The 24,169-nt window shown below is 44.6% G+C and overlaps 1 protein-coding gene across 1 annotated transcript; it reads right to left on the bottom strand.

Annotated features, from left to right (window-relative positions):
• Window positions 1-15,348: 15,348 nt before the first annotated feature.
• LOC146813381 (olfactory receptor 5AR1-like) lies at window positions 15,349-16,308 on the bottom strand. The gene has a single exon (XM_085615402.1). It carries the CDS (start codon window positions 16,306-16,308, stop codon window positions 15,349-15,351), a length of 960 nt encoding a protein of 319 aa, XP_085471528.1.
• Between the last annotated feature and the right edge of the window lie 7,861 nt (window positions 16,309-24,169).

The following is a 24,169-nucleotide window of genomic DNA, read 5'->3' as shown; positions in this document are numbered from 1 at the left end:
TGCATGTAGGGCAGACATCGATGCTGAATGTCCTCCATGCAAACACAGGTCTGTTGACACAACTGGTGTCATTCATGGAGGGCATTTCCTCAGGCATGTCTGCCCTACAGAGGACACCCCAGTCCGTGGCCTCCTGCCTGACGGCAGCAGTGTCCCTCCTCCAACAGTCCCACACCCCTCCTACCCCTGCAGCACCCACGATTCCTAGCACACTACTTATCCAAAGCACAGAAACACCCAAACAAAGGGCTAGACGTGCACACAAGCAAGCGCAGGGACTGATTCCACACTCACAGGGGCTGGTTTGCTGACACACACACAGTCATCCACAACCACTCCACAGTCCTCCGAGACCTCTCCCTCCCGGCCCCCTTCCCTTGCCTCACCTGCAACCCCATACCCCCAGAAGCTCTTCCTCTGTGACCTTGGCCTCTTCCCCACCGACCCAGCAGATCCTGATTACAAGGGGAAGAGGAAGTCCCCACACACAGAAGGGAGTGGCCCTCACACCCAGACACCCTCCCCCAGGCGCATTCAGACCGAGACGCCCAACCGCAAGTCCCCCCGGCGCAAGAAGAGCAAGACCACCCCCACCAGCACGCAGCTCCAAGGCAAAGTCTACGTTCTCCATCCCCCAGGCCACCACTCCAGAGGTTCCCCCACCACTCCCTGCCTCGGGTTCCCTCACACACCGATACACCATCATCAAAATGCTAAGGCCATCCCCCCCTAGCACTTGCTCCTCCACACCTGGTCAGACAGTTGGTGCCACTGATGTGGGGACCGTCTCCCCACCCCCTGCCCTGCAGACCTCCCCTGTCCCCCATTCCGCTCCCATGGATGTAGGCACTGCTTTGGAGTCCACGCCTACGCCGTCTGACTTGGGCACTGCAGTGGTGAGCCAATCCACTCCATCTGACCTGCCCACTGGAGTTGTGCCGGCACCCACCCCATCTGACTTGTGCCCCACAGTTGTGACAGCACCCACCACTTCAGTCATCTCCACTGCAGTTCCAAGTGTCTCGCCTGCATCCCCCACCTCTTCACTGCCTTCTTCTGCTGCGCCCTGGGCCTGTCCCTGCGGTGCCTGGCCTGCCCCCATGTATGCCCCTCCGAGGGGATGACCCCAGTCCTTACCAGTGCAGGCAAGCAAGGTGTGACAGTTGTCACTCTAGTTCACTCCTTGGCATTTTGACATGGACTGGCCATTGGCCTTTTGGTTGCACAGACGTTTCGAATTTCATATACTGAATTTGTCACTCTAGTTAACTCCTTGCCATTTGGACATGGACTGGCCATTGGCCTTTTGTTGGAACAGACGTTTCACTTTTCATATGCTGAATAAAGCTTTTTACTTTGTCCCTGTGAACTTGATTTAGCTGTACATCATGTTGATGTTGTTTTACATGCCCTTGCACCTGTAATGCTTGGTTTACAATGTTGCATACTGATGTGTTGATGTGAGGTATTCCCTGTGGTCCATGAGATATGTATCCTATTCTGGTGGATATCCATGTCATCCTTTGCAGAAACCTGGGTATGTCTGGATCAACTATTTGTGTACATCTCTCTGTGAGCATTTAATTGCCATGGTCACATCTGTGGCTTGCACCCCTGCACATATGATGTTCTTCCCATTGTCCAAATTTGTGCTCATCACAGGAGTTGTGTCCCCTCAAGGTAATGTGTTGTCCAGTGACATGGCCTGGGCCCATGGTGTGTGTTGTATGTGCATGTGTGTGTGTCCACATCCCTGTTAATACACAGACAGTGTTCCCTTGATATGTTCCTGTTGTTGATGCTTGCTGAGTGGTACTGGGTTAATCTCACTACTTTTCCAATGGGCTACCAGATGTGTGGGTGCATGACTCACTACTGTTAATTGGTGTATCATCATTGTGATTTGTCAGTTCTGATTGTTGATGATGTTGTCAGACACAGATGGGACACAGTGAGGGTTCCTCAAGGCACTTGTTTGTTTGCAATATCATGTAGTTGTCCCTAGGTGGTAGTTTTCAGTGATTGAGACATTTATATGTGTGTGTGACTGCTCCCACTTGTCGGGTTCACTGCAGCTATGCTGGCAGGTGTCAGCATGGGTGCCTTGTGTTCCTCCTTGGCATCTGCATAGTCCTGGGACTGTGGCAGGGATTGTGAAGGTCACATGAGCTTTGAGGTCATGGCCATGTACCGCATACTGTGCAGTGTGTCTGTCATTCCCCAGGGTTGTAAACAGTCCTTGTGTGATGTGTGTGTGCACCTTAGTTCCTGCCAACATTCCTGTGTTTGTCATGGGGGCATGTGCAATGTCACCTGTCCATGTGGGCTTCACAGATACACATTGTTGCAGTTCAGGTGTATGGTGTTGATGGTGGACTGATGTGAATGTTTGCATGGATGGTCCCCTAGCTCCCGTTTGTCCATGGATGAGGGGCCATGCTGAGTGATTTGTGTTTGTATATGTGTGATGTACGTTTGTGGCACAGGACACATGTCTGGGTTTCCCACTTTGTACGACATCTGCCTTTGTCATCACAGTGGAGGTGTCATGCATGCTTGTGTCATCCCAATGTCTTGTCCCTGGGGATAGTGCTGTTGTGTGTCAGTCTCTTGCTCTGTTAGTTGGTGCTCATTCCAGCTAGTGTCACATGTGTCTGTTGTGCTTCCTCTCATCTCCCAACGCCTGATTGCCCACTGATGGTGTCCCAATGATGGTTTACTTTTGTATGGCACTGTGTCCACATCTGTGTCACTGTGGTTCAGCCCCTCGCATGTGTTGTGCAGTTGCCTGGGGATACTGTGACACACACACACACATGTTGTGTCCGATGTGCAGTGTGAGTTTGCCTGTTTGTGTTTGTGCATCTGCATCAGTGCATTGGTATCGCTGTTGTGGGCCTTTGTCTGGAAGCTGTTTCTGTGATTTTGCATGCTGTCCCTGTGAGTCATGTCACATCATTGTGCACATTCATCCTGGTTGTTGGGTGCCATTGCTGGCATGCAATGTGAGTTAGTGAGCTGACACCTACAGTCTACACATGTTGTTTTGATTGGTGTGTCTATTTTCAAGATGTATGTATGCTTGGTGATGGTCACTTCTGCTGTTGTGTCATTGTACGCTGTGTGCATTGTCAGCCCCCATGTGTGATGCTTGTCTGCACATGGCCGAGAGTGTTATATTTTCACAGCACTGTTTGCCTCGCCACATCTCTGTGTGTATGGGACACAACCACTAGTTTGCCCCAGAAGTGTTTGATGTGTTGGGATCAGGGATCATACATGCTGTTTGTTATTTGCAGCTTTGACCATGATGACACTTATCTTTTGGTCACTGTGTTGAGGGGGGTTTGGTCCCCATCACCATAATGCTCCACATCTGCTGCATTTTGTGAGCCCCCACTTAACTTCTGTTCTACACAGTGAGGGGGTGTTCTTTTTACATTGCCACAGTGCTATGGTGATGCTTGCCTTGTGTATGTCACACTCATGTGTTGTTACTTACATTGTATGCTCATAGCCATATTCACTGTTGTGGGCATTTGTCACAGACTACACACTGTTGTCATGATGTCATGGGGGATGTATTTTGCAGACATATCTGATGTTTGCGTATGGTGGATGTGTTGCGCATCACCCATCCTATGGCTGGGGGTGGCAGGGGTGATGGGCAATAGGTCCCCTGTGAGTGGGGGTGGCAGAGGTGATGGGCAACAGGTCCCCTGTGAGTGGGGGTGGCAGGGGTGATGGGCAACATAAGCCCTGTGAGTGGGGGTGGGAGGGGTGATGGGCAGCAGATCCCCTGTGAGTGGGGGTGGCAGGGGTGATGGGCAACATAAGCCCTGTGAGTGGGGGTGGCAGGGGTGATGGGCAACATAAGCCCTGTTAGTGGGGGTGGCAGGGGTGATGGGCAACAGGTCCACTATGGGTGTGGGTGGCAGGGGTGATGGGCAACATAGTCCCTGTGAGTGGGGGTGGCAGGGGTGATGGCAACATAAGCCCTGTGAGTGGGGGTGGCAGGGGTGATGGGCAACATAAGCCCTGTGAGTGGGGGAGGCAGGGGTGATGGGCAACAGGTCCCCTGTGAGTGGGGGTGGCAGGGGTGATTGGAAACAGGTCAACTATGGGTGGGGGTGGCAGGGGTGATGGGCAACATAAGCCCTGTGAGTGGGGGTGGCAGGGGTGATGGGCAACATAAGCCCTGTGAGTGGGGGTGGCAGGGGTGATGGACAACAGGTCCCCTCTGAGTGGGGGTGGCAGGGGTGATGGGCAACATAAGCCCTGTGAGTGGGGGTGGCAGGGGTGATGGGCAACATAAGCCCTGTGAGTGGGGGTGGCAGGGGTGATGGGCAACATAAGCCCTGTGAGTGGGGGTGGCAGGGGTATGGGCAACAGGTCCCCTGTGAGTGGGGGTGGCAGGGGTGATGGGCAACAGGTCCCCTGTGAGTGGGGGTGGCAGGGGTGATGGGTAACATCACCCCTGTAAGTGGGAGTGGCAGGGGTGATGGGCAACATAAGCCCTGTGAGTGGGGGTGGCAGGGGTGATGGGCAACATAAGCCCTGTGATTGGGGGTGGCAAGGGTGATGGGCAACAGGTCCCCTGTGAGCGGGGGTGGCAGGGGTGATGGGCAACAGGTCCACTGTGGGTGGGGGTGGCAGGGGTGATGGGTAACATTAGCCCTGTGAGTGGGGGTAGCAGGGGTGATGGGCAACATAAGCCCTGTGAGTGGGGGGGCAGGGGTGATGGGCAACATAAGCCCTGTGAGTGGGGGTGGCATGGGTGATGGGCAACAGGCCCCCTATGGGTGGGGGTGTTAGTGGTGCTGCTCATGCAACCCCTATGGTAGGCTGTTGTTAGTGGCCAGGAAATGTATCCCCTGTGTGTGTGTGCCATTTTGCGGGTACATGTCGTTTGTTTCTGTGGTAGGTGTCTTACTTACTGCCTGCGCCCTCGGCGTCAGTCCCTGATCCAGTCATAGATGTAGAGTACTGGTATGACCTGCGCGATGGGATTCATGATGTGTTTGTGTCGTACACGCTGCTTGTTGCTCCATCTCGTACCCGCTGCAAGCTGGTCCGTCTCGTAGCCGTGTATTGATTTGTGGCGCGAATCGTAGCTGATATGCTTGTTTTCCAGATGCTGTGACGTGTGCCGTACGTAACGACCCGTCCGGTGCGTAGGAAGTATGCATCGTACTTGTCATGCCGGAAACTGCTATGGATACTGCTTCCGGGCGACACGGTTCCTCTTTGGGAGTTACTGCTCCGACGGAGAATGGGGCTTGATTCACAGGCTACGTATCTGTTGTGTTTTTGGCAGTTATGCGCACCGTAATACTCTACAGGACGGACCGGCTCCGGGTACGTGTCGGTCGCAGGGTAAGGCTACGGACAGCTGTCCGACTAGCCATTGAAATAGGCCCCCAAATAGTAGAAGGGGAAAGAATTATGAATGTTTCTGAGATAATTAACAGGTAGACAGATGGCATGGAAGGGTTCAAAGAAGAAAAATGTGCATTATCTAGGCAACTATGGACTCCCAATTGCTTAGAAAGTTAGACTTCAGCATTCCTGAATTACACCAGTGTTTACTGTGAAAAGTTACTTGAGTGGAGAATATCACAATTTAAATATTTAAATTGGCTTTCGAGGGGTGGCATGAGCTTTTCCAATTATTCAGACCTATGGGAGACAAAGGGAAATTGGGGTGGTACTAAGGGGCTCATTAGGAATGCGGAAGGACTCAAGTCCGTCTACCATCCTGGTGTAAATTGGGACCGTCTGCCATGCATGTGGCTGTCCCACATGCATGCCCCAGGATGTGACCGCCAACGTGGCGGTCGGATACTGCATTTTAACATTGCGGTGCCTGCCACGTAGTGCTGTGAAATGTAGGGGGGGTACCATGGGTACCCCCCAAATGAACCCTCGCCTCCCCCAACACAAGGGGGGCCTGCAACGGGCCCCAAAACCCAATACCAGCCAGCCTTTCCATGGCAGTTCCTCCACCATGGAAAGGCTGTCTACAGTCAACATCGTAATTTGGTGGATGGTGCCTGCTAGGTAACGCCGCCATTTTACTGTTGGAGACTGCTCCGCCAGGCAATCGTAAGGATTGCCTGTGGCGGTACCGTGGCAGACGGTCTTTACGACTGCCATGGTGTTACATTTTCATAATGTTGTATTTTAGATGCATGTTCACTTTAAGGCATGCGACATGTATTTGTATAAATGTGAATTCCAGGGTTCCATGTGGAGCTTCTGTGGCAAGAGATTCCAGGACTATCAGATTTCATCTGTTGCTTGACTGCTTGAGATGTTATGCCGTGCTGGAAAATAAACATCACCTTTTTGTAAGAATTCTGTGTAATATTTAACAAATTGGCGACGAGCGGAACTACTCCTGCCATATTCAGCACGGGAGCGGAGTATTTTACCCATGTTATGCTGTTTTCTATGGATCTAAATGCTGGTTATTGCAGCTGTTAAGCTGTGCAAATCGAGTTGAACTTCGGTGGATGCATATGCCGGTTATTGAAGCAGAACAAATCGTTGGAAAATTGGCTGTTGGAGAGATTCTCAAGTTTCAACACAAAGAAACAAGCGGTCTAACTCATTAAGGAAGCCGTGTTTTATGGTGGAGGAGAATCGTGATCGTTGTGCGATGAGAGGAAGGAACAAGTCGTGTTAATACTGGTGCGGAAGGGTGTACTGTGAGTAACAAGGCGAGGGCACAAGCTCTGTACGAGTACTATTTTTATAATTACAAGACTATTTTGTTGGCTACATGACTTACGGTTGAGCCGGGCATTTTTCGAATAGAGCGCGCACCTTCACCACACGTCGCTTCTCGCACCAACGCAGTGTCGCGCACCTCTTCCACGCGTCACTGCCTGCATCAACAAGGGCGTCTTTGTTTGCATTCCTTTCAGCTTTCGACAACGTGCGCGTCATCACGCACGTACTACGGACACTCAAAGCATCCATTTTGTAACCTAGCAACTGAAAAAAAAGACGCGAAGAGTGAATCGAAGCCGTTTCAGCAACGAAGACACCGGAAAGAGACAAAGTAGACTACAGGCTGGAAATTTAAAAGCCGTTTCAAGTTTATTATGCCTAATTCAGTACTTTATTCTGCCAAATATTTTAAAGAGTGTATAAATGTTAAATAATTATTTCAGTGAAATCATTAGAAGAATGCATGATTAAAACTCCATTCATAAGGCATAAAATACACATAAATATATATTTTTTTATTTTAGTAGAAATTCAGGTCAAGAACAAACATGCAATTTGAAGCCCCAGCAAAATTCCTTCAAAGCAAAGGTGACCAACCGTTACCCTGGCCTACATGGAAAGAGGAATTCTTTAATTATATGAAGGCTATAGATGGGGAACGCATGGGGGCTGAAAGAAAAAAAAGTATTTTACTTCACTGTCTAGGTTCTGAGGGCCAAGAAGTTTTCAGATCCCTACCTCAAGTAATTTCTCAAGGGGGTCAAGGAGACAATGTCAATGTTTATACAGAAGCCTTATCCAGGTTAGAGAAAAGGTTTAAACCAACGTCCAACATTGCGTTAAATAGGTTTAAATTTTATACAAGAGCACAAAAAGATGATAAATCGTTCGATGACTTCCTAACTGCACTAAGATCTCTAAGTTTACATTGTAGTTTTGGTAACATCACTGATGAGATGATTCGTGATCAGATTATAGTGCATGTAAAGAATAAGAAAACACAAGAGAACTTATGGGTTATGGGTGACCCTAAGCTTGAGGAAGCCATAGCTATAGCAAAGTCAACAGAATTGTCAGAGAAATGGATGGATGTAGTCAGTCAGAAGTCAAGTAAATCGTCCACTGAGGACGAGATTTGTGCACTTAATGCAAAAGGAGATACAAAAAACACAAACATTACACAAGTAAGGCTCAAACCCAATTACAACAATTATTCCGGTAGAAAACAAGATCACGCAGGAAGTCCATTGGTTTGTTATAGATGTGGGAGCAAAACACACATCGCTTCATTTCAGGGTTGTCCTGCATTGAATAGAGAATGTAGAGTATGTGGTAGAACAGGACATTTCAGCAGCGTTTGTAGAGACAGACGTTTCAACTATCAAACATGCAATACCACAAAGGTTAATACTGATACCAACAAAATTACCTCTGTCAAAGAAATTCAAGACACGGACAAGGGTTTTGTGGTTTCCATCATGCATTCTGGATTTGAGGAAAAGAAGTGTATGAAGTCCCCTAAATGTGTATTTGGTGTTTCAGGTTCAGAATTGGAGTTAATGGTGGATTCAGGTTCTCCTTGGACAATTATTAGCAAGGAGTATTTTAGAGAAAAATTGCAAAAACACTGCAATTTCAATGACATACAACCATCTGATATACAAGCTGAAAGTTTTGATGGATCAAAGATTGACATGGAAGGGTATTTTAAGGTATCCTTAAGTTTTAGAGGTAGGTCTGCTGATATCAAATTGTACATAGCCACAAAGGGTGTAAATGTATTAGGGTGGCGAGACCAATGGGAATTAGGTATCATGGTTAATCCACGTTCTAAGGACCCTGTGTCATTGTGCAGTGAACGAGACATGGGCATGACCACCACGATAAACCAAGTAGCATAATCCACAAGGGGTAGGTTACTTATTACACACAAGTTTGATAAAGTTTTTTGCGAGAAGTTGGGGAAATTAAAACATTTTGCACACAAAATTCTGCTGAAAGATAATGCTACTCCAGTCAAACAAAGATTAAGAGGGGTACCAATCAATGTCAGGGACGAACTTAAAGACATGTTACATGAACTGCTGAGGGATAACATTATTGAACCTATTGAATCGGCGGAATGGGTTTCTCAAATTGTATTGGTAAGCAAACCAGACCAAAAATTATGCGTGTGTGTTGATTTGAGGGCCTTAAATTCTAATATAATTATAGATTGTCACCCGCTTCCCAATATAAATGAATTGGTTTCATTGTTTGATGGTGCTAAAATATTTTCTACCCTCGACTTAAGGTCTGCATACCATCAAATTGAACTCACTGAAGAGTCTAAAAAATATACAGCGTTCATAACACCCTTTGGTTTGTTCCAATATACTAGAATGCCATTTGGGCTCGCTTCGGCAGCCTCTGTATTCCAGAGAGTTATGTTCCAGATGTTTAGAGACATTGAAAATTACGTCAAATGTTTCCAAGATGACATCTTAGTATTTTTAAAAGATGAGACTGAACATGAATCACATGTTAAGGAAGTGTGTAAAAGGCTAGAAACATCTGGACTTACACTCAAGGCACACAAGTGTAAGCTATTTAAGAGTTCGGTAGAATATTTGGGCCATACTTTGTCTGGTAATGGTTTAGTTCCTAAGAAGTCGAATGTTGATGCTATTTTAAATGCACCGGCTCCGTCGAACAAAGAACAGCTGTTGTCATTTTCGGGCATGTGCGAATATTATAGCAAATTTGTTCAAAATTTTGCTACCAAAATGGAACCATTAAGGAAGTTGTTAAGGCAAAAAACTGCATTTGAGTGGGGTGATGAACAGAACAAGGCTTTCTTAGTTATCAAAAATGATGTTGTAAATGCTCCCACACTTAAACCGTTTAAGATGAGAAAAACTTGTATAATTACTGTAGATGCTAGTTTATATGGTTTGGGCAGTGTGCTATCCGAAAAGGATGAAGGAAAGGAATGGAATGTAGCGTTTTCCTCCAGAACCCTTAACGATACGGAACGCAGATATGCGGTTATCGAGAGGGAATTGTTGGCATGCGTGTGGGCAGTGGAACATTACAGGATGTTTGTGTGGGGGAGCAGATTTGTGCTCAGGACGGATCACAAACTGTTAGTCCACATTTTGTCGGCAGGTGGTGGTTGGAATTCAACAGCTAGAATAGCTCGGTTAACATCTAGATTACAAGAGTATAATTTCACAGTTGAATATTTGCCAGGTAAGAAAAATGTCACAGCAGATTGTTTATCACGACTTCCATGTGAGGATGCAAATGGTAGTGTCAACAGGATCGATGAGTTAGATTTTGTGCTAAGTGTTGGTGACGTTTTCCCTACATGTTACAAAGAAATCACAGAAGAAACTTGGAAGGAAAGCCAAGTTAAAGATGACAAATGGGTTTCTCTTACAAAATATGTAATGGAAGGATGGCCCAGGAAGGATTATATAGCTTCAGAACTTTTGCCGTTTTTCATTGTAGCTGATGAATTGTTTTGTGATGGAGATTTCATTTTTAGAGCAGGGAAATGTGTTCCTCCACAAGGCATTCAAGAAATGATACTCAATTTAGCACATAAAACACACCCGGGCATCTCTGCTATGAAGCGGTTGTTAAGATCATATTTTTGGTGGCCAGGTATGGACAGGGTGGTTGATCGTACAGTGAGGGAGTGTAATGACTGTTGTTCAAATGACAAGATGTTGAAAGTCAACATTCCTCCTTTAAAAACTGTGGAACGGCCAAAAACTTTTGATATCTCAGGTCCTTTTCACATGTTGCCAGAGAACTCACGCTTTGCTTTGGTTATAATCGACTACCATTCTAAATGGCCTGTAGTCAAGTTTGTGGCAAAGGCAACTACTAGTGCGGTGATTAATTTCTTCAAGGAGGTTTTCTCACGGGAAGGGTGTCCTTCTACTCTGGTCTCAGATAACAGGGTGCAGTTGGTGTCAGGTGAGATGGAGAAGTTTCTTAAAGGTTGTTCTATTCAACATATCTGCACCTCCCTTTATGAACCCCATGAGAATGGTCAAGTTGAACGATTCAATCGGGTGTTAAAAAACTTTGTGATGGAATCTTTAAAATTAAAGGGAGATTGGTTAAGTGCACTCACAGAGAGACTTTGGGTATATCGGAATACCCCACATTCAACCACTGAGATCAGTCCTTTCAGATTATTAAAAGGTAGAGACCCAGCTTCGGAAGTGTGTCCTTGGTGGTTTAAGGTAAAATGTAAGGAAGTATTGGAACACAAGGATGATGTACAAGAGGTTGCTAATAGAGTTGAACAGAAACAAGGAAAGACCAAAATGTGGTATGACAACAAATGGAAAACTAAAGCACATAACTGGAGGGTGGGTGATTGGGTTAGGATCTTAAGACCCACTCTAATCAATAAAGGTACAAGTAAATTTGGCAGACCCATACAAATAAAAAAAGTGTTCAAGAATAGTGTAATCACTCAGGATGGTAAAGTGTGGAATTCCAGGAGGGTAGCGAGGTGTCCAATGCAATATGGTAATAATGAGCACACCAATGGAGTCGATGAGGATAGTAAATTACATAGAGCAGGTATGGATGAATCACTCGCTTCTAGAGTTAGATGTGATGGGCGTGTTAGAACAGCACCCAGATCGTTTAGTGATTATGTTTAATGTAGTTCTTTTATTGTTTGTTTATTTGATAAGGGGGATGTGTTACATTTTCATAATGTTGTATTTTAGATGCATGTTCACTTTAAGGCATGCAACATGTATTTGTATAAATGTGAATTCCAGGGTTCCATGTGGAGCTTCTGTGGCAAGAGATTCCAGGACTATCAGATTTCATCTGTTGCTTGACTGCTTGAGATGTTATGCCGTGCTGGAAAATAAACATCACCTTTTTGTAAGAATTCTGTGTAATATTTAACACATGGTCACGGTGAGATTCCCCCCGCTATTCTTAATTTGACAGGGGAAAAATTGTGGTTGAAGGGCAGAAGGACCGCCACCGCATGGCTGGCAGTGGCGGTCCTTCCTCCAGCCTAATGAGCCCCTAAGCGTGATAGTAGGACACCTCAATAAAATAAATGGAATGGGTGGGGGTGAGGTTGAGGGAGCAGGTAGGAAGTACGGAGTGGGGCAGTTACTGTAAAATTCACCTTTTAGCTTCAGTTGGCAGCCCTGTAGATTTTTAGGGTCTGTTCTGCAGTGCTCAGGGGTTGTGTGACAGCAGTGAGGTTCAGGAGGCATTTGTCATGCTTTGGGAGAAGGGAAATATAAATTGAAGTGGGGTCATATCGTGTACTGTACTGTCTCTCTGACTTTCATTGGTAGGCAAGGCTTTTTGGATGGACTAGGTGTGAAGTTGGTGGAATTATTTAGAAAGTAGAAGAGAGACTTATGGCTAGCTCAGCTCATAAAAAGATAAAAGGGGCAAGGGTGCAGAAAGAACACCCATTCGTTGAGGGGTTTTCTGGCCACTTTAAAAAATCACAGGAATCCAAATGGTGGAGTGATGTCTAAAGCTTGAGGAAATTTTATGAAATAGATGGATGGATTAGAGGATATTGGTAATCAGCCAACACTGGACTAGATGCTGGGACCGGGAGGTTGGGCCATAGAAGACCAGTAGGTTGCAATGAAATGTAGGGCCAGGAGACTCAGTGCAGTATCAAGAAAGATAAAAGTCAAATAATAAGACATTTGGAAAATTAAGAAAAGGAAAAGTCATTAGAACCAAAGAGGAGTGTGGGTTTGTTTATTTAAAGGGTCAGTGGAGTTATAGTTGTATCATGTATGTGGTGAGGATGGCTAATGGTACACAAAGTGTATATTGTGAGTTGTGTCTTGCCTGGGGAATAAAACAACCTTAATAAAGCGTTAAGAGCATACATGATTGGGAAGCAGCAGGGTAGATGTAAGCAGGTGCGCATCCACAGGATACACTCAGGAATCCTCCCCGGGCCCTCCCTCAGGTTTCAATCACTGATCTGGTAGTGTGAGAATGGCGGGGCAGTTCGCCTTTGCTCTGACAGTTTCAGAACTTGGAGGATCATTATGATGGGGGCGGACATGAGCCTGCCCGCCATTGTTGCAGTGGTTGGGACCGCCTGCCAGTAATGCGGCGGTCCAACCACACATATTATGATGTGCCCGCCATATGGCGGGTGCATCTCAAACCATTAACATTGCGGACGGTGCTGCTGGATGCAGCACCGTTCACAATGTCAAAATGGCATGCACTGCATTTCCCTGCACTATGTGGCAGACACCATGCAGTGCCTGCCACGCAGTGCAGGGAAATGCAGGGGGGTACCATGCGTACTCCCTCAGTGCAGCAACACCTCCCCGAGACAAGGGAGGCCAGCAAAGGGCCCCCAAACCCCATCCCCACCAGCCTTTCCATGGCGGCATCGCTGCCATGGAAAGGGATTGTCCTCACAACATCCTAATTTGGTTGAAGGTGCCTGCTAGGTAACTCCGCCATTTATGCACCCCACACCATCCGCCAGGAAATCAGTACGATTGCCTTTGGCGGTGTAGTGGAGGACAGACTTTGAGTCCGCCGCGGTGCCCATCGCCGTCCTAATTGGGTGGTGGGTAAAACGCTAAGCGATGGTGGAAGGACTGCCGGCCCGGTGGTGGCGGTCCTTCCCGCATCCTAATGACCTCCTAGGTGAGGGCAAGCATGGTACCACCTGCCTCAGGTGCACCTACATGGGCATGAATTGTCGGAATGCCATGGGTAGCAGAAGTGACATCAAGTGCCTTTTACACTGAATTACATCACAGGAAGTGACAGCATATGACATTTAATCTGATGACATGACAATACGTGACATCCACTGAGTTTTTTTCATGATAATATCACAGCAATTGACATCATCAAAGTGGATGAGAATGCTGACTAGAACACATTAAAAACGCCAATAAAAAATAGTCCAAGTCCTGTTGAAAGTTCTCTAGGTGCATTGCCCGACTTAAACAGTGTAAAAAATGAAACGATGACAATAATACTTATAATAATGGAATTTGTTGAGCACAATGGCAATATATAGGGAAAAAGATGCACGCTTATAAAATGAACCATTGTACTCAGCCGTCATTATTGTCATGGAAGGCTGTGATTGATTATTCTATATTGACTAAAGCATCATTTTTTTGTATTTTGGAAACCATAATGTATGTCACAACTGTCACTTGTAAGTTCTAGATTCTAATTCCACATTCGTGACACCTTATACTTTCACGATTTTTTATGTGAATTTATAAATAAGAAATCAATTTAATCGTTGTGCTCCATTAGTGGTTTTCTGAGTTTGTGCATCTTTTTCCCAATATATTGCCATTGTGCTCAACAAATGCCATTATTATAAGTATTATTATCATCGCCTCATTTTTTCCACAGGTGCCATTGTTTTTTTATATATAACATATACCCTGGCTCCCTGTAAGTAGGATGTTCCTTGTTTCTCCTGTACTCAGATATAGGGCAGCATAGAAATTAAATGATGTGAAGGCTTTGTCCAAACATCTTATAATAGATGATCAATGATTTGTGAAACCGCTCATTCTATGAAAATGCATATCATTTTTGACAGTTCTTTGTGTGACAAATGTATCCCCTAAAGACCCAGATCATGAATTTTTCTTTGTGAAAATCACAAGCTTACCTATACGCTGGCTGGCATTCACTCCATGAAGAACAGTAAGTAGAGGGTGAGCGCATAGTTGCCGCAGCTCCTCGCGGTTGAATATCATGACTGACAGGAACTATCGACGGAACAAAGCCAGGCACGAGTATGGAGGGGACAGCAGCATATTTCTTCCTGATCTCTAATCAATATCTGGCTCCCTTACTGGTACATTGAGGGGGTCAGTGGGGCACTAAATGTCCATTTTTATGACAAAAATGGAAAGGGGGAAACACTGACTTAGGGACTCACTAAAGTGGTGTCTATTAAGGTTTCATCATCCTGGGGGGTAGAACTAGTTGACTACCCCAAGTATGCCCCCAGGGGAGCTGAAGTTTTAGTTGGGTGCAGCCACAAATGAGGACAAAGCCACCGCTGAGGTAGACCCATCTGGGTGATCTGAGGGGTAATAGATTTCAAATCCCCTGGGAGGCAGATCAGGTGTATCCACAATTTTTCTGGTCTCAAGGGATTCAAAGCCCTCTTGCATGAGGATAACAGGGAGGTTGGATGGAAGTGTACCAACTCAAGTTTTGCTTTTTTTGTGTAGTGAATGTTGATCTTAAATGTCACAATAATCCGTTTGCTTTTGACTGTGGTACCTTATTTTGGGAGCACATATGTCTTCTCAAACTCTTTCTCTGTAGCCTCCTTTTGTATGATTTGTTTCTTAGCTGAATAATGGGAAACTCCACAGGTGTGATGCCTCAGGCCATAAAACAATGTCTTGGTTTACAGTTATGTGTATGAATTCATTAATTATTTCCTGTCATCGTTTGCCCAGATTTTTGTTGATTAGTAAAGACACATTTAATTTTCACAGAGCCTTACTTTTGGTGTTAATGTTTAAACAAACTCTGTTAAGACCTGGGGCATGACCAGAGATAATAATACTTTTGGTTCATACAGCTTGAACTATTAAATTACTTCAATACAGTGTTTGTCTGCCTTAGTTTCCCTGTAGCTTTTTTCAAAGCACCTTTTACATCCTTGTTTCTCAAACTGTAAAGAACTGGATTCAACATTGGAATGACAACTGTATACATTACAGCAAAGAGCTTGTCTTTGTCCAAGGAAAAGCTTGAGGTCGGTCTCAGATAAACACCTAGCTCAGTTCCATAGAACAAAAGAACTGCAGTCAGATGAGAGGAACATGTGGAGAACAACTTCTGTCTCCCTGTTTTGGAGGGAATTTTCATGATATTTGAGATGATTAGTCCATAGGACGTTATTGTTAAGATGAAAGGGCCCAGTCCGAACACAACACCTTCTCCGAAGGTTGTGATATTTATGAAAAATGTGTCTGTGCAAGATAGTTTTAGAAGAGCATTCATATCACAAAAGAAATGATTGATTTCATTAGATGCACAAAATGCTAATTTTGAAATCAAAACAGTATGTGTGATAGTGTCCAGAAAGCCAAGTGTCCAGGATGTTACAGTCAATAAAATCATGGCTCTTGTATTCATGATAGATGCATAGCGCAGGGGGTTACAAATTGCAATGTACCTGTCATAGGCCATGACCGACAGCAAGTAAAACTCTGTGCTGAGGAAGGAAACGCAGAAATAGAATTGAAGGATGCAAGCAGAGAAATTGATGGATTTGTCAGATTTCTTGGCTTTCAGACAGACCGCCAGCAGTTTTGGGATGGTGACCGTTGTGAAACCAATATCTAGGAAAGATAAGTTGAGGAGGAAATAATACATGGGATTTTGAAGATGTGCATCAACGCATATTAAGGTAATAATGACAAGGTTTCCAAGAAGAGTAAATAAATACATGAGTAAGAACACAATGAAAATTGGAACTTGAAGCCGAGGATTTTGCGATAATCCCAAAATTAAAAATTCACTCAAGAGAGTCTGATTGGACTTTTCCATCATTTCTGTGCTTTGTGATGTTGCTCAATAAATAAAGGGAGATCTGGGGAAAAAGGAAACACAAGATTATGAAAAGCAAAGATATTGTAGCTGAAGTACAAAGCATTGATCTGGATAAATTGTTATTATCTATTCATAGTGTATTTAAAAAAATAAAGACCTTTGTTGCAAATAGTAGCCAAATCATGAACATCAGCCCAAGAATAACAGCTGTGTTACCACCAATTACTGCCCAGGTGGAAGCCACAAATTGAGAGAGTGGGTAATCACCTCCTCTCAGACAGCCATGGATACCGTTTCTAGTCCTGGACATTCGTGCGAAAACCTAATGCATTCTGGATGTTGTAGTCATGTTTGATTCCATTTTTAGGTCTCGCCTACGCAGCGTGCATGCGCTGTTAGGGAGGAGACCTCTTGAAATCGGCTCGGTTTTTCGCTTAAAAACGTGCACGCGTTGCATTGCCTTCAATGGCAACGCGTACAGTGCCCAAGGCGTGAGGTCTACCACAAACATTGCATAGAGGGAATGAGTACACTTTGTTTTCGTGGCTTTACTATTTTGGGGGAGGTGTGTTAGCTCATGTTTGAGGGTATGTGCCCATAATGCCATAAAATGGATACCCCCTATCGCATCCCAGAAGCTTCTTTCATTTCCGTTTATGTTTGAGGCTCGGAGGATACACATAATGTCCCATCAAGGGTTTAGTTCGTGTCCATAGAGCTTTACCTCCCCGTGGGCCACATCCAGCAAAAAAAACCTCAAGACCCCAGCCTGACTGATCCGCAGCACTCCACCTGCCACTTCCGAGATAGAAGGATGCCTCACGACAAATACATGTATTGTGAGCTGACCCAGATAGTGGACAGACTAGAAAACATGCACCACTGCACTAAGTGTTGGTCTTCTTTTAAAACTGGGGAGACCTCTTTGCACCACCCCAAGCACTTACAAATCTCTGTCTAGTCTGGCATCCATCATGGGCTCAGCTGGTGCAAGAATGTCATTGAGCCTCACTTGGAATCCCTCACAGGGCGGCCGGGTAGAGTCCAGGTTTTCTTTTCACACATTTTATAGGTTCTCAATCATACAGTGTTACCCCAGTGAATTTGAAGAACCAAACACCTACAAAGATGTCCATTTTAAAAACAGGCAACACCCTGGACAGCCCAGGAGTATTCATATCACCCAGGTGTCATGGGATAACATTGGCCCATTATTTCCTAAAAAAAGCTGTTTAGGCAAAGTGGCCAACAGTACGAGCAATGACGTCAGCAGTAGCAGAACGGGGCCACACCCAGAGACATATTTTCCTCATTCTTTGTAACAGTTAATGCTTTAGACTTCAGACCTGCATTTCTTGTTCTATTTTCACAGTTGTACACTTCTAAGGTGTTTATTAAAGTGTTATTTCATTTAAAACAATAACATTCAGATTTACTGTGTGTGTCAACAATTCTGTCCTCTTACTCTTCCTTCTTACAACTTTCCCCAAGCAATGCTGTGGCTGCTTCACCGAGCTACCCTAGAGACTTACAGATGCCCAGGCCTCGCTCTCAGATGAGGCACCCTTCCTCGAGGTCAGTAGGGAAACATGCCTTGATCCTACTGGTTACGCTCTAGATCCTCTGCGGCCTGGGAAGAAGCCTCACACCCATGATTCAACAACCAACCCACATATGTTCCAGTGATTGCAACCCACATACAAGTAAAATATAAAAAAGACTCTCAGCCTCGATCTCAGCAACTTGAATACATCAGAATAAAACACCAGACTGGGCTTCTGGGGGAGCATGGCAGAGGAGGCGACAGGAGTCTCAGATCACAGATTCATTCATTCATCTGACTTCTCTGTTGATGCTGCAGAGTCCGGGCCTTAACTGTTGGGAGAAAGAGAGGAGGTGGTCTGCTCTGGAGGGAATTAGAGAGCACCCCTCAGACTGTTGACTATTGAAGGGCAACTCCTGTGGGGACATCATTTATTCTTTTGGCTTCTCCTGCCACCTCTATGCAATGACACACACATGTTTTATTCTCTTTTAATTTCTCTCCTCTCTTCCTGTCACTCCTATGGACTGACTGACAAATGACGATCAGCCATTGGATGGTTTGTGACCTCATGCTCAGGAGTCTTATGCTTTCATTCCTGCTGCTCCTTTCTCTTAACTTTATCAAATTCGCTTTCCTGCGGGCACCATGACCCTTTTGTCTCTTATGGCAGAAATAGCAGTGTTTTTTCGGTCCTGCCATGGGAATGGAAGCGTCTATCACTGCCACAGCAGCTTGGCAGCAAGTTGTATATATCCACAGAAGATTCAACCCCCTCCCCCTCCCACACAGCTACACTTTTTACTAATCACCTAATACTCAGTAAACGTAATTACTGCAACCGTCTCCTAGTAGGACGCCTTCGCCCCCTTTGACAAGGTCTTACATGTTTCTTCTAAAACATTTTACCACCTCCCTCTGTACATGCCCACCTCATCCTATCATCACCATGGCGGCTGCCTCCACAAAGAACAGGGCCCAGCGGCTGCTGCCAACCACGGAGCGTGGTGAGGTGGGCAAATGAGCAGTGGGTACACGTACACGCAAAGTTAAATTAACTAAATTGCAGACATACATTACATTATCGTTTTTAAGTTAAAATGTTTTACTTTAAAATAGTAATGTAATGCATGTCGGCGATTTAGTGAATAAATTAAACAAGCATCGGCATAGCAGATAGGTCTCGCTTTTGGGACCTTATAAGTATTTAGTTATGCAGCACAATATCCTTGGTGCAATAACATCAACTGTTGCATGGTTAAAAACTTATAAGGTCCCAAAGGCGAGACCTATTGGCTATGCCAATGCTTGTTTTTGTATCTAGCGCTCGTGTTCATCGTTTACAATTTGCAGCGCTTTTAGTACGTGCACTGTGCAGTATGGAAGCGCACATATAGAGTATGTCAGTGTGTATTTTTCTAATAGCGCACATTGACATGAACCCCATTCAGGCACTTTACCCTTCTTGCCAGTGAAAGCTGACGGAATGGGGATATCGTGTCTCGGTGCTCAATGGAATTCCTGTTATCACCCATTGAAGTGCTCCGCCTTTTATCAAGAGACCTGTGAAAGTCTGAGTCTTCAGAGCGTGACATTGCACACAGGTCTGAGTGGGAGCGTGCTTAGGAGATGGTGGAAGTTATGAATGACATTGCAACATCCAGGTAAGTGCCCCTGCCAAGTGTAACTTTGCGAATACCATGAATGTGGTTAATAGGAGCACCTTTCGGTTATTTAAAGCGCTTAGAAGCGACAGCGTGCGGCAAGAGGCGCCATATAAAATAATAATATTTATTAATACTTTTGTTAGTCGGACTACTAGTAGTAGTAGTAGTAGCAGTAGTAATAGTAGCAGTAGTGTAGTAGGAGTAGTAGCCGTACTAGTAGGAGGAGGAGTAAGCCACTGCCTCCTATGACGTGTTCATTTGCTACTCTAGCCTCATGTTCACTAGGACAGAGAGGATTGGTGGGCTCATTGCTAAAGTTAAGGTGCCTGCACACACTCTAATGAGTTGAAACCTTTGCCCAGACAGTGTTAAGCGTAAAAATGTCAAAATAATTAAATAATACTATCACAGAACCTGCCTTATTAGACCGCATAATTTGCATGTTTTTGCTGCATAATTTAGTTCATTCTACCGCATAATTCTAGTGTGCTTGCCACATTTCTTGCCTGTCCCCTTTCTCCCGTTCCCCGACTGCCGTTTCACCCGCTGCTACTTGCAAACACACCGTTGCCCTACTGAGTTTACATCGAGAGTTTTGCAGAAGATGTTTCTATTCAAAAGGTGAAACTTTTCCGATTTTTATATAAACCCATGCACATGATAATTCTGTACATTTTGCAGAGGTCTAATTCCAAACCAAGACACCTAGCTGAGAATGACGATCCCTGGAACCGGCTCCACGCCACTGCCACACTCTCCAGTGCAAGAAAAGATGTTTGGTATGTCGACCCCAGGTTAAATTGTCTGAAGCATTTTTTAATTTATTTATTTAACATGCAAATAAAAAAAAATTCTGATTATTCCCTTTTCAACCTGCAAGTCTTTTACATGCTACGTGCAGCTGACCCCTCCTGGAAGGTATGTCAAACGATCTAGAGAGTCCTACAGTATAATATAAGAGCTTCATAAAGTACGGATTGCGTTGTAGGAGGCCTGCGACCTGTGCTTCATGGGACCGCCTGCACTGCGGGGTGCCCAAAAGCCCTCATCTTCTGCCAACATATATTCTAGCGAATCGTTGCCAGGGCCAACTCTTGGTGGGCAGGTTCTTTTCTCTCTTCTTTGGTCAGATATGCTATTCAATTGCTATGCATTGTGCTTTGTGACACTTCTAAAGCTGTTCCAAGTTTATTCCTTGCTTCTTTTCCTTGCTTTCCCTATCTCCTGGTCACGTCATGATCTTAGCCTTGCTTGCTTAATGCCGCTACAGTTACAGCAGCTGCAGCCTTCAATGCACCTGGAAATGGCTCACCAAAGTATCTGAAAACTGAATGGAGGGGAAGGAAGCCTATTTTACAACAATGTATTACTACTTGTAGGGTTTCCCTGGTGGGTGTACATCTCACCCCACCGTGAGCTTGCTACAAAGCCATAGACACATTTCCAGGGCTAAAGTACATGGGGGCATATCAACAAGGGCTTTATCTCTGCTTTTTTGGCTTTAAAAGCCAAAAAAAGCAGAGATAAAACTAGCACCCTATCAACAACAGGGTGCTAACATGCAAATTTGCATGTTAGCACCCTTTTACTCTACGCTTGCCCTTGCATCTCTAATAAGATGCAAAGGGGGCGTTCCAGAGTAAAATATTAGGAGCGACATTTCTCCTATTATCAAGAATATCGCTAACCCTGTTAGAGACAAAAAAAGCAGCGCTAACTGCGGTTAACGCTGCTTTTTTACGTCTGGTATTTTTCTGACTTAGCCATGATATCCTATGGAAGGAGGATATCATGGCTAAGTTTGTCTGTCCCTATCAACAAGGTAACGTGAGATTATTGCTGGGTTTCCAGCAATAATCTCACGTTAGCCTGTTAGCATGAGGATTTTTATCGCTATTGAGATAAGCGTTGCTAATAGCACGCTATCTCAGCGATAAAAATCAACGCTAGCCGGCGATAATTATCCTAGCGGGGGAACAACCTTTACAACGCAACTTTTACAACGCACTACCTTTACAACGCATTTTTTACAACGCATAATCCATTACAACGCATGACATTACAACGCATGACACTACAACGCATTTTTAAAAACTACCTTTACAACGCATTCCATTACAACGCATACTACCATTACAACACATACCATTACAACGCATAATATTACACTACACTATCCAACACTTACCCTACTGTTGCACCCCCTGGAGTTAGAATAGTAATTTTTACCCCTATACTATCCAACACTTACCCTACTGATGCACCCCCTGGAGTTAGAATAGTAATTTTTACCCCTATACTATCCAACACTTACCCTACTGATGCACCCCCTGGAGTTAGAATAGTAATTTTTACCCCTATACTATCCAACACTTACCCTACTGATGCACCCCCTGGAGTTAGAATAGTAATTTTTACCCCTATACTATCCAACACTTACCCTACTGATGCACCCCCTGGAGTTAGAATAGTAATTTTTACCCCTATACTATCCAACACTTACCCTACTGATGCACCCCCTGGAGTTAGAATAGTAATTTTTACCCCTATACTATCCAACACTTACCCTACTGATGCACCCCCTGGAGTTAGAATAGTAATTTTTACCCCTATACTATCCAACACTTACCCTACTGATGCACCCCCTGGAGTTAGAATAGTAATTTTTACCCCTATACTATCCAACACTTACCCTACTGATGCACCCCCTGGAATTAGAATAGTAATTTTTACCCCTATACTATCCAACACTTACCCTACTGATGCACCCCCTGGAGTTAGAATAGTAATTTTTACCCCTATACTATCCAACACTTACCCTACTGATGCACCCCCTGGAGTTAGAATAGTAATTTTTACCCCTATACTATCCAACACTTACCACTATCCAACACTTACCCTACTGTTGCACCCCCTGGAGTTAGAATAGTAATTTTTACCCCTACACTATCCAACACTTACCCTACTGTTGCACCCCCTGGAGTTAGAATAGTAATTTTTACCCCTATACTATCCAACACTTACCCTACTGTTGCACCCCCTGGAGTTAGAATAGTAATTTTTACCCCTATACTATCCAACACTTACCCTACTGTTGCACCCCCTGGAGTTAGAATAGTAATTTTTACCCCTATACTATCTAATACTTACCTTAAATGTAATTTAATATAATGCGTTGTAATGGTATGCGTTGTAAAGGTAGTATGCGTTTTAATGGTAATGCGTTGTAAAGGTATTTTTTAAAAATGCGTTGTAGTGTCATGCGTTGTAATGTCATGCGTTGTAATGGATTATGCGTTGTAAAAAATGTGTTGTAAGTGCATGCGTTGTAAAAGTGTGCGTTGTAACGTCATACATCCATCCTAGCGCTAAGTGCGCTTAGCGATAATTATCGCCGGTTGTTGTTGATATGCCCCATGGGAACTTCGGTGACGTGCAGTTGTAGCAGAAGAGCATTCCAAGCAAAATACATTTTGTACCAGTGACAAGCTACTCTGCGCGCTCAGATGCTGGGATTCTTCACCAGTCCAGCCCAAATCTGCACCCATTTATAGAACAAATGTTTCTTAAATATTGGGGTCTTGCTAGCACGATCATAATATTAACTAGACTGACAGACTGTATATTCTGCGCATTATCATAACATTTACATTCTATGACCATCATGGCTAGGATGTCATTAGATGAGGTATTAGAATGAGACATACCAGAAATGTGGTTCACTTTTGAGAGAATCCTCAAGGGTGACTCCCATTTAAGTAGTTCTGAAGGGTAAATTAGCAACAATGTCCTGCTCCGTCCAAATTATTTGTAGGTTTCGAGTCATCTTGATCCAAACATGTATTTATTTATGGTTGCTTTTATACACTACCTCGACTTTGGGCAGGGAGTAGGAGGATGGATATGTGTGCTTTACTGAGACACATTTAACTAGCACGACAAATGTCTAAGAAATACAATTAAGCAAAAGTGCAACTGTAAAATAAGAATACTGAGTGGTGTGGCGAGAAACTATAGGACAGACAGTACTAGGTTACAGGAAATTCATTTTATTCCGGTTACCAAACATGAGTGCATCGCAGAGAGCTATTGAGGCTCAGCTGTAATATTGAATGTGGCGGCTTTCACATGGCGGGAAATGACTTCCTGCTGTAGATGTAATCTCAAAGAAACAACAAGCATTGGCATAGCCAATAGGTCTCGCCTTTGGGACCTTATAAGTGTTTAGCCATGCAACAGTTGATGTTGTTGCACCAAGGATATTGTGCTGGATAACTAAACACTTATAAGGTCCCAAAGGCGAGACCTATCGGCTATGCCAATGCTTGTTACTAATTACCATGTCGAATGAGTGATTTGTTGATTAAAACTTCTAGACTGGCAACATTGTCCATAATGACCTGGAGTGAGGGGGATCAAACCTGGGTGTTGAAATTCAGCCTGAAGCAAATTTATTGGTACATCAGAGTCAACCAAACTATCTGAGTAGTGCAGAGCAACAGAGATCTCAGGTGGAAATCATTAGGAAGAAATTCAACAGGGCATTAAGAAGGCAGCAAAATCAAATAAAGATGTGTCCGTTGCCGCCAAAGTGTTGTGGCCTTCTACTGGGGAGGAGTCGTAGAGAGACCAAGCCACGGTAACGCCT

The sequence above is a fragment of the Triturus cristatus genome, chromosome 7, assembly GCF_964204655.1.
Source record: "Triturus cristatus chromosome 7, aTriCri1.1, whole genome shotgun sequence".
Lineage (NCBI taxonomy): Eukaryota > Metazoa > Chordata > Amphibia > Caudata > Salamandridae > Triturus > Triturus cristatus.
The sequence above is the reverse complement of the archived record's forward strand: the minus strand, read 5'-3'. Positions and strand labels throughout refer to the sequence as shown.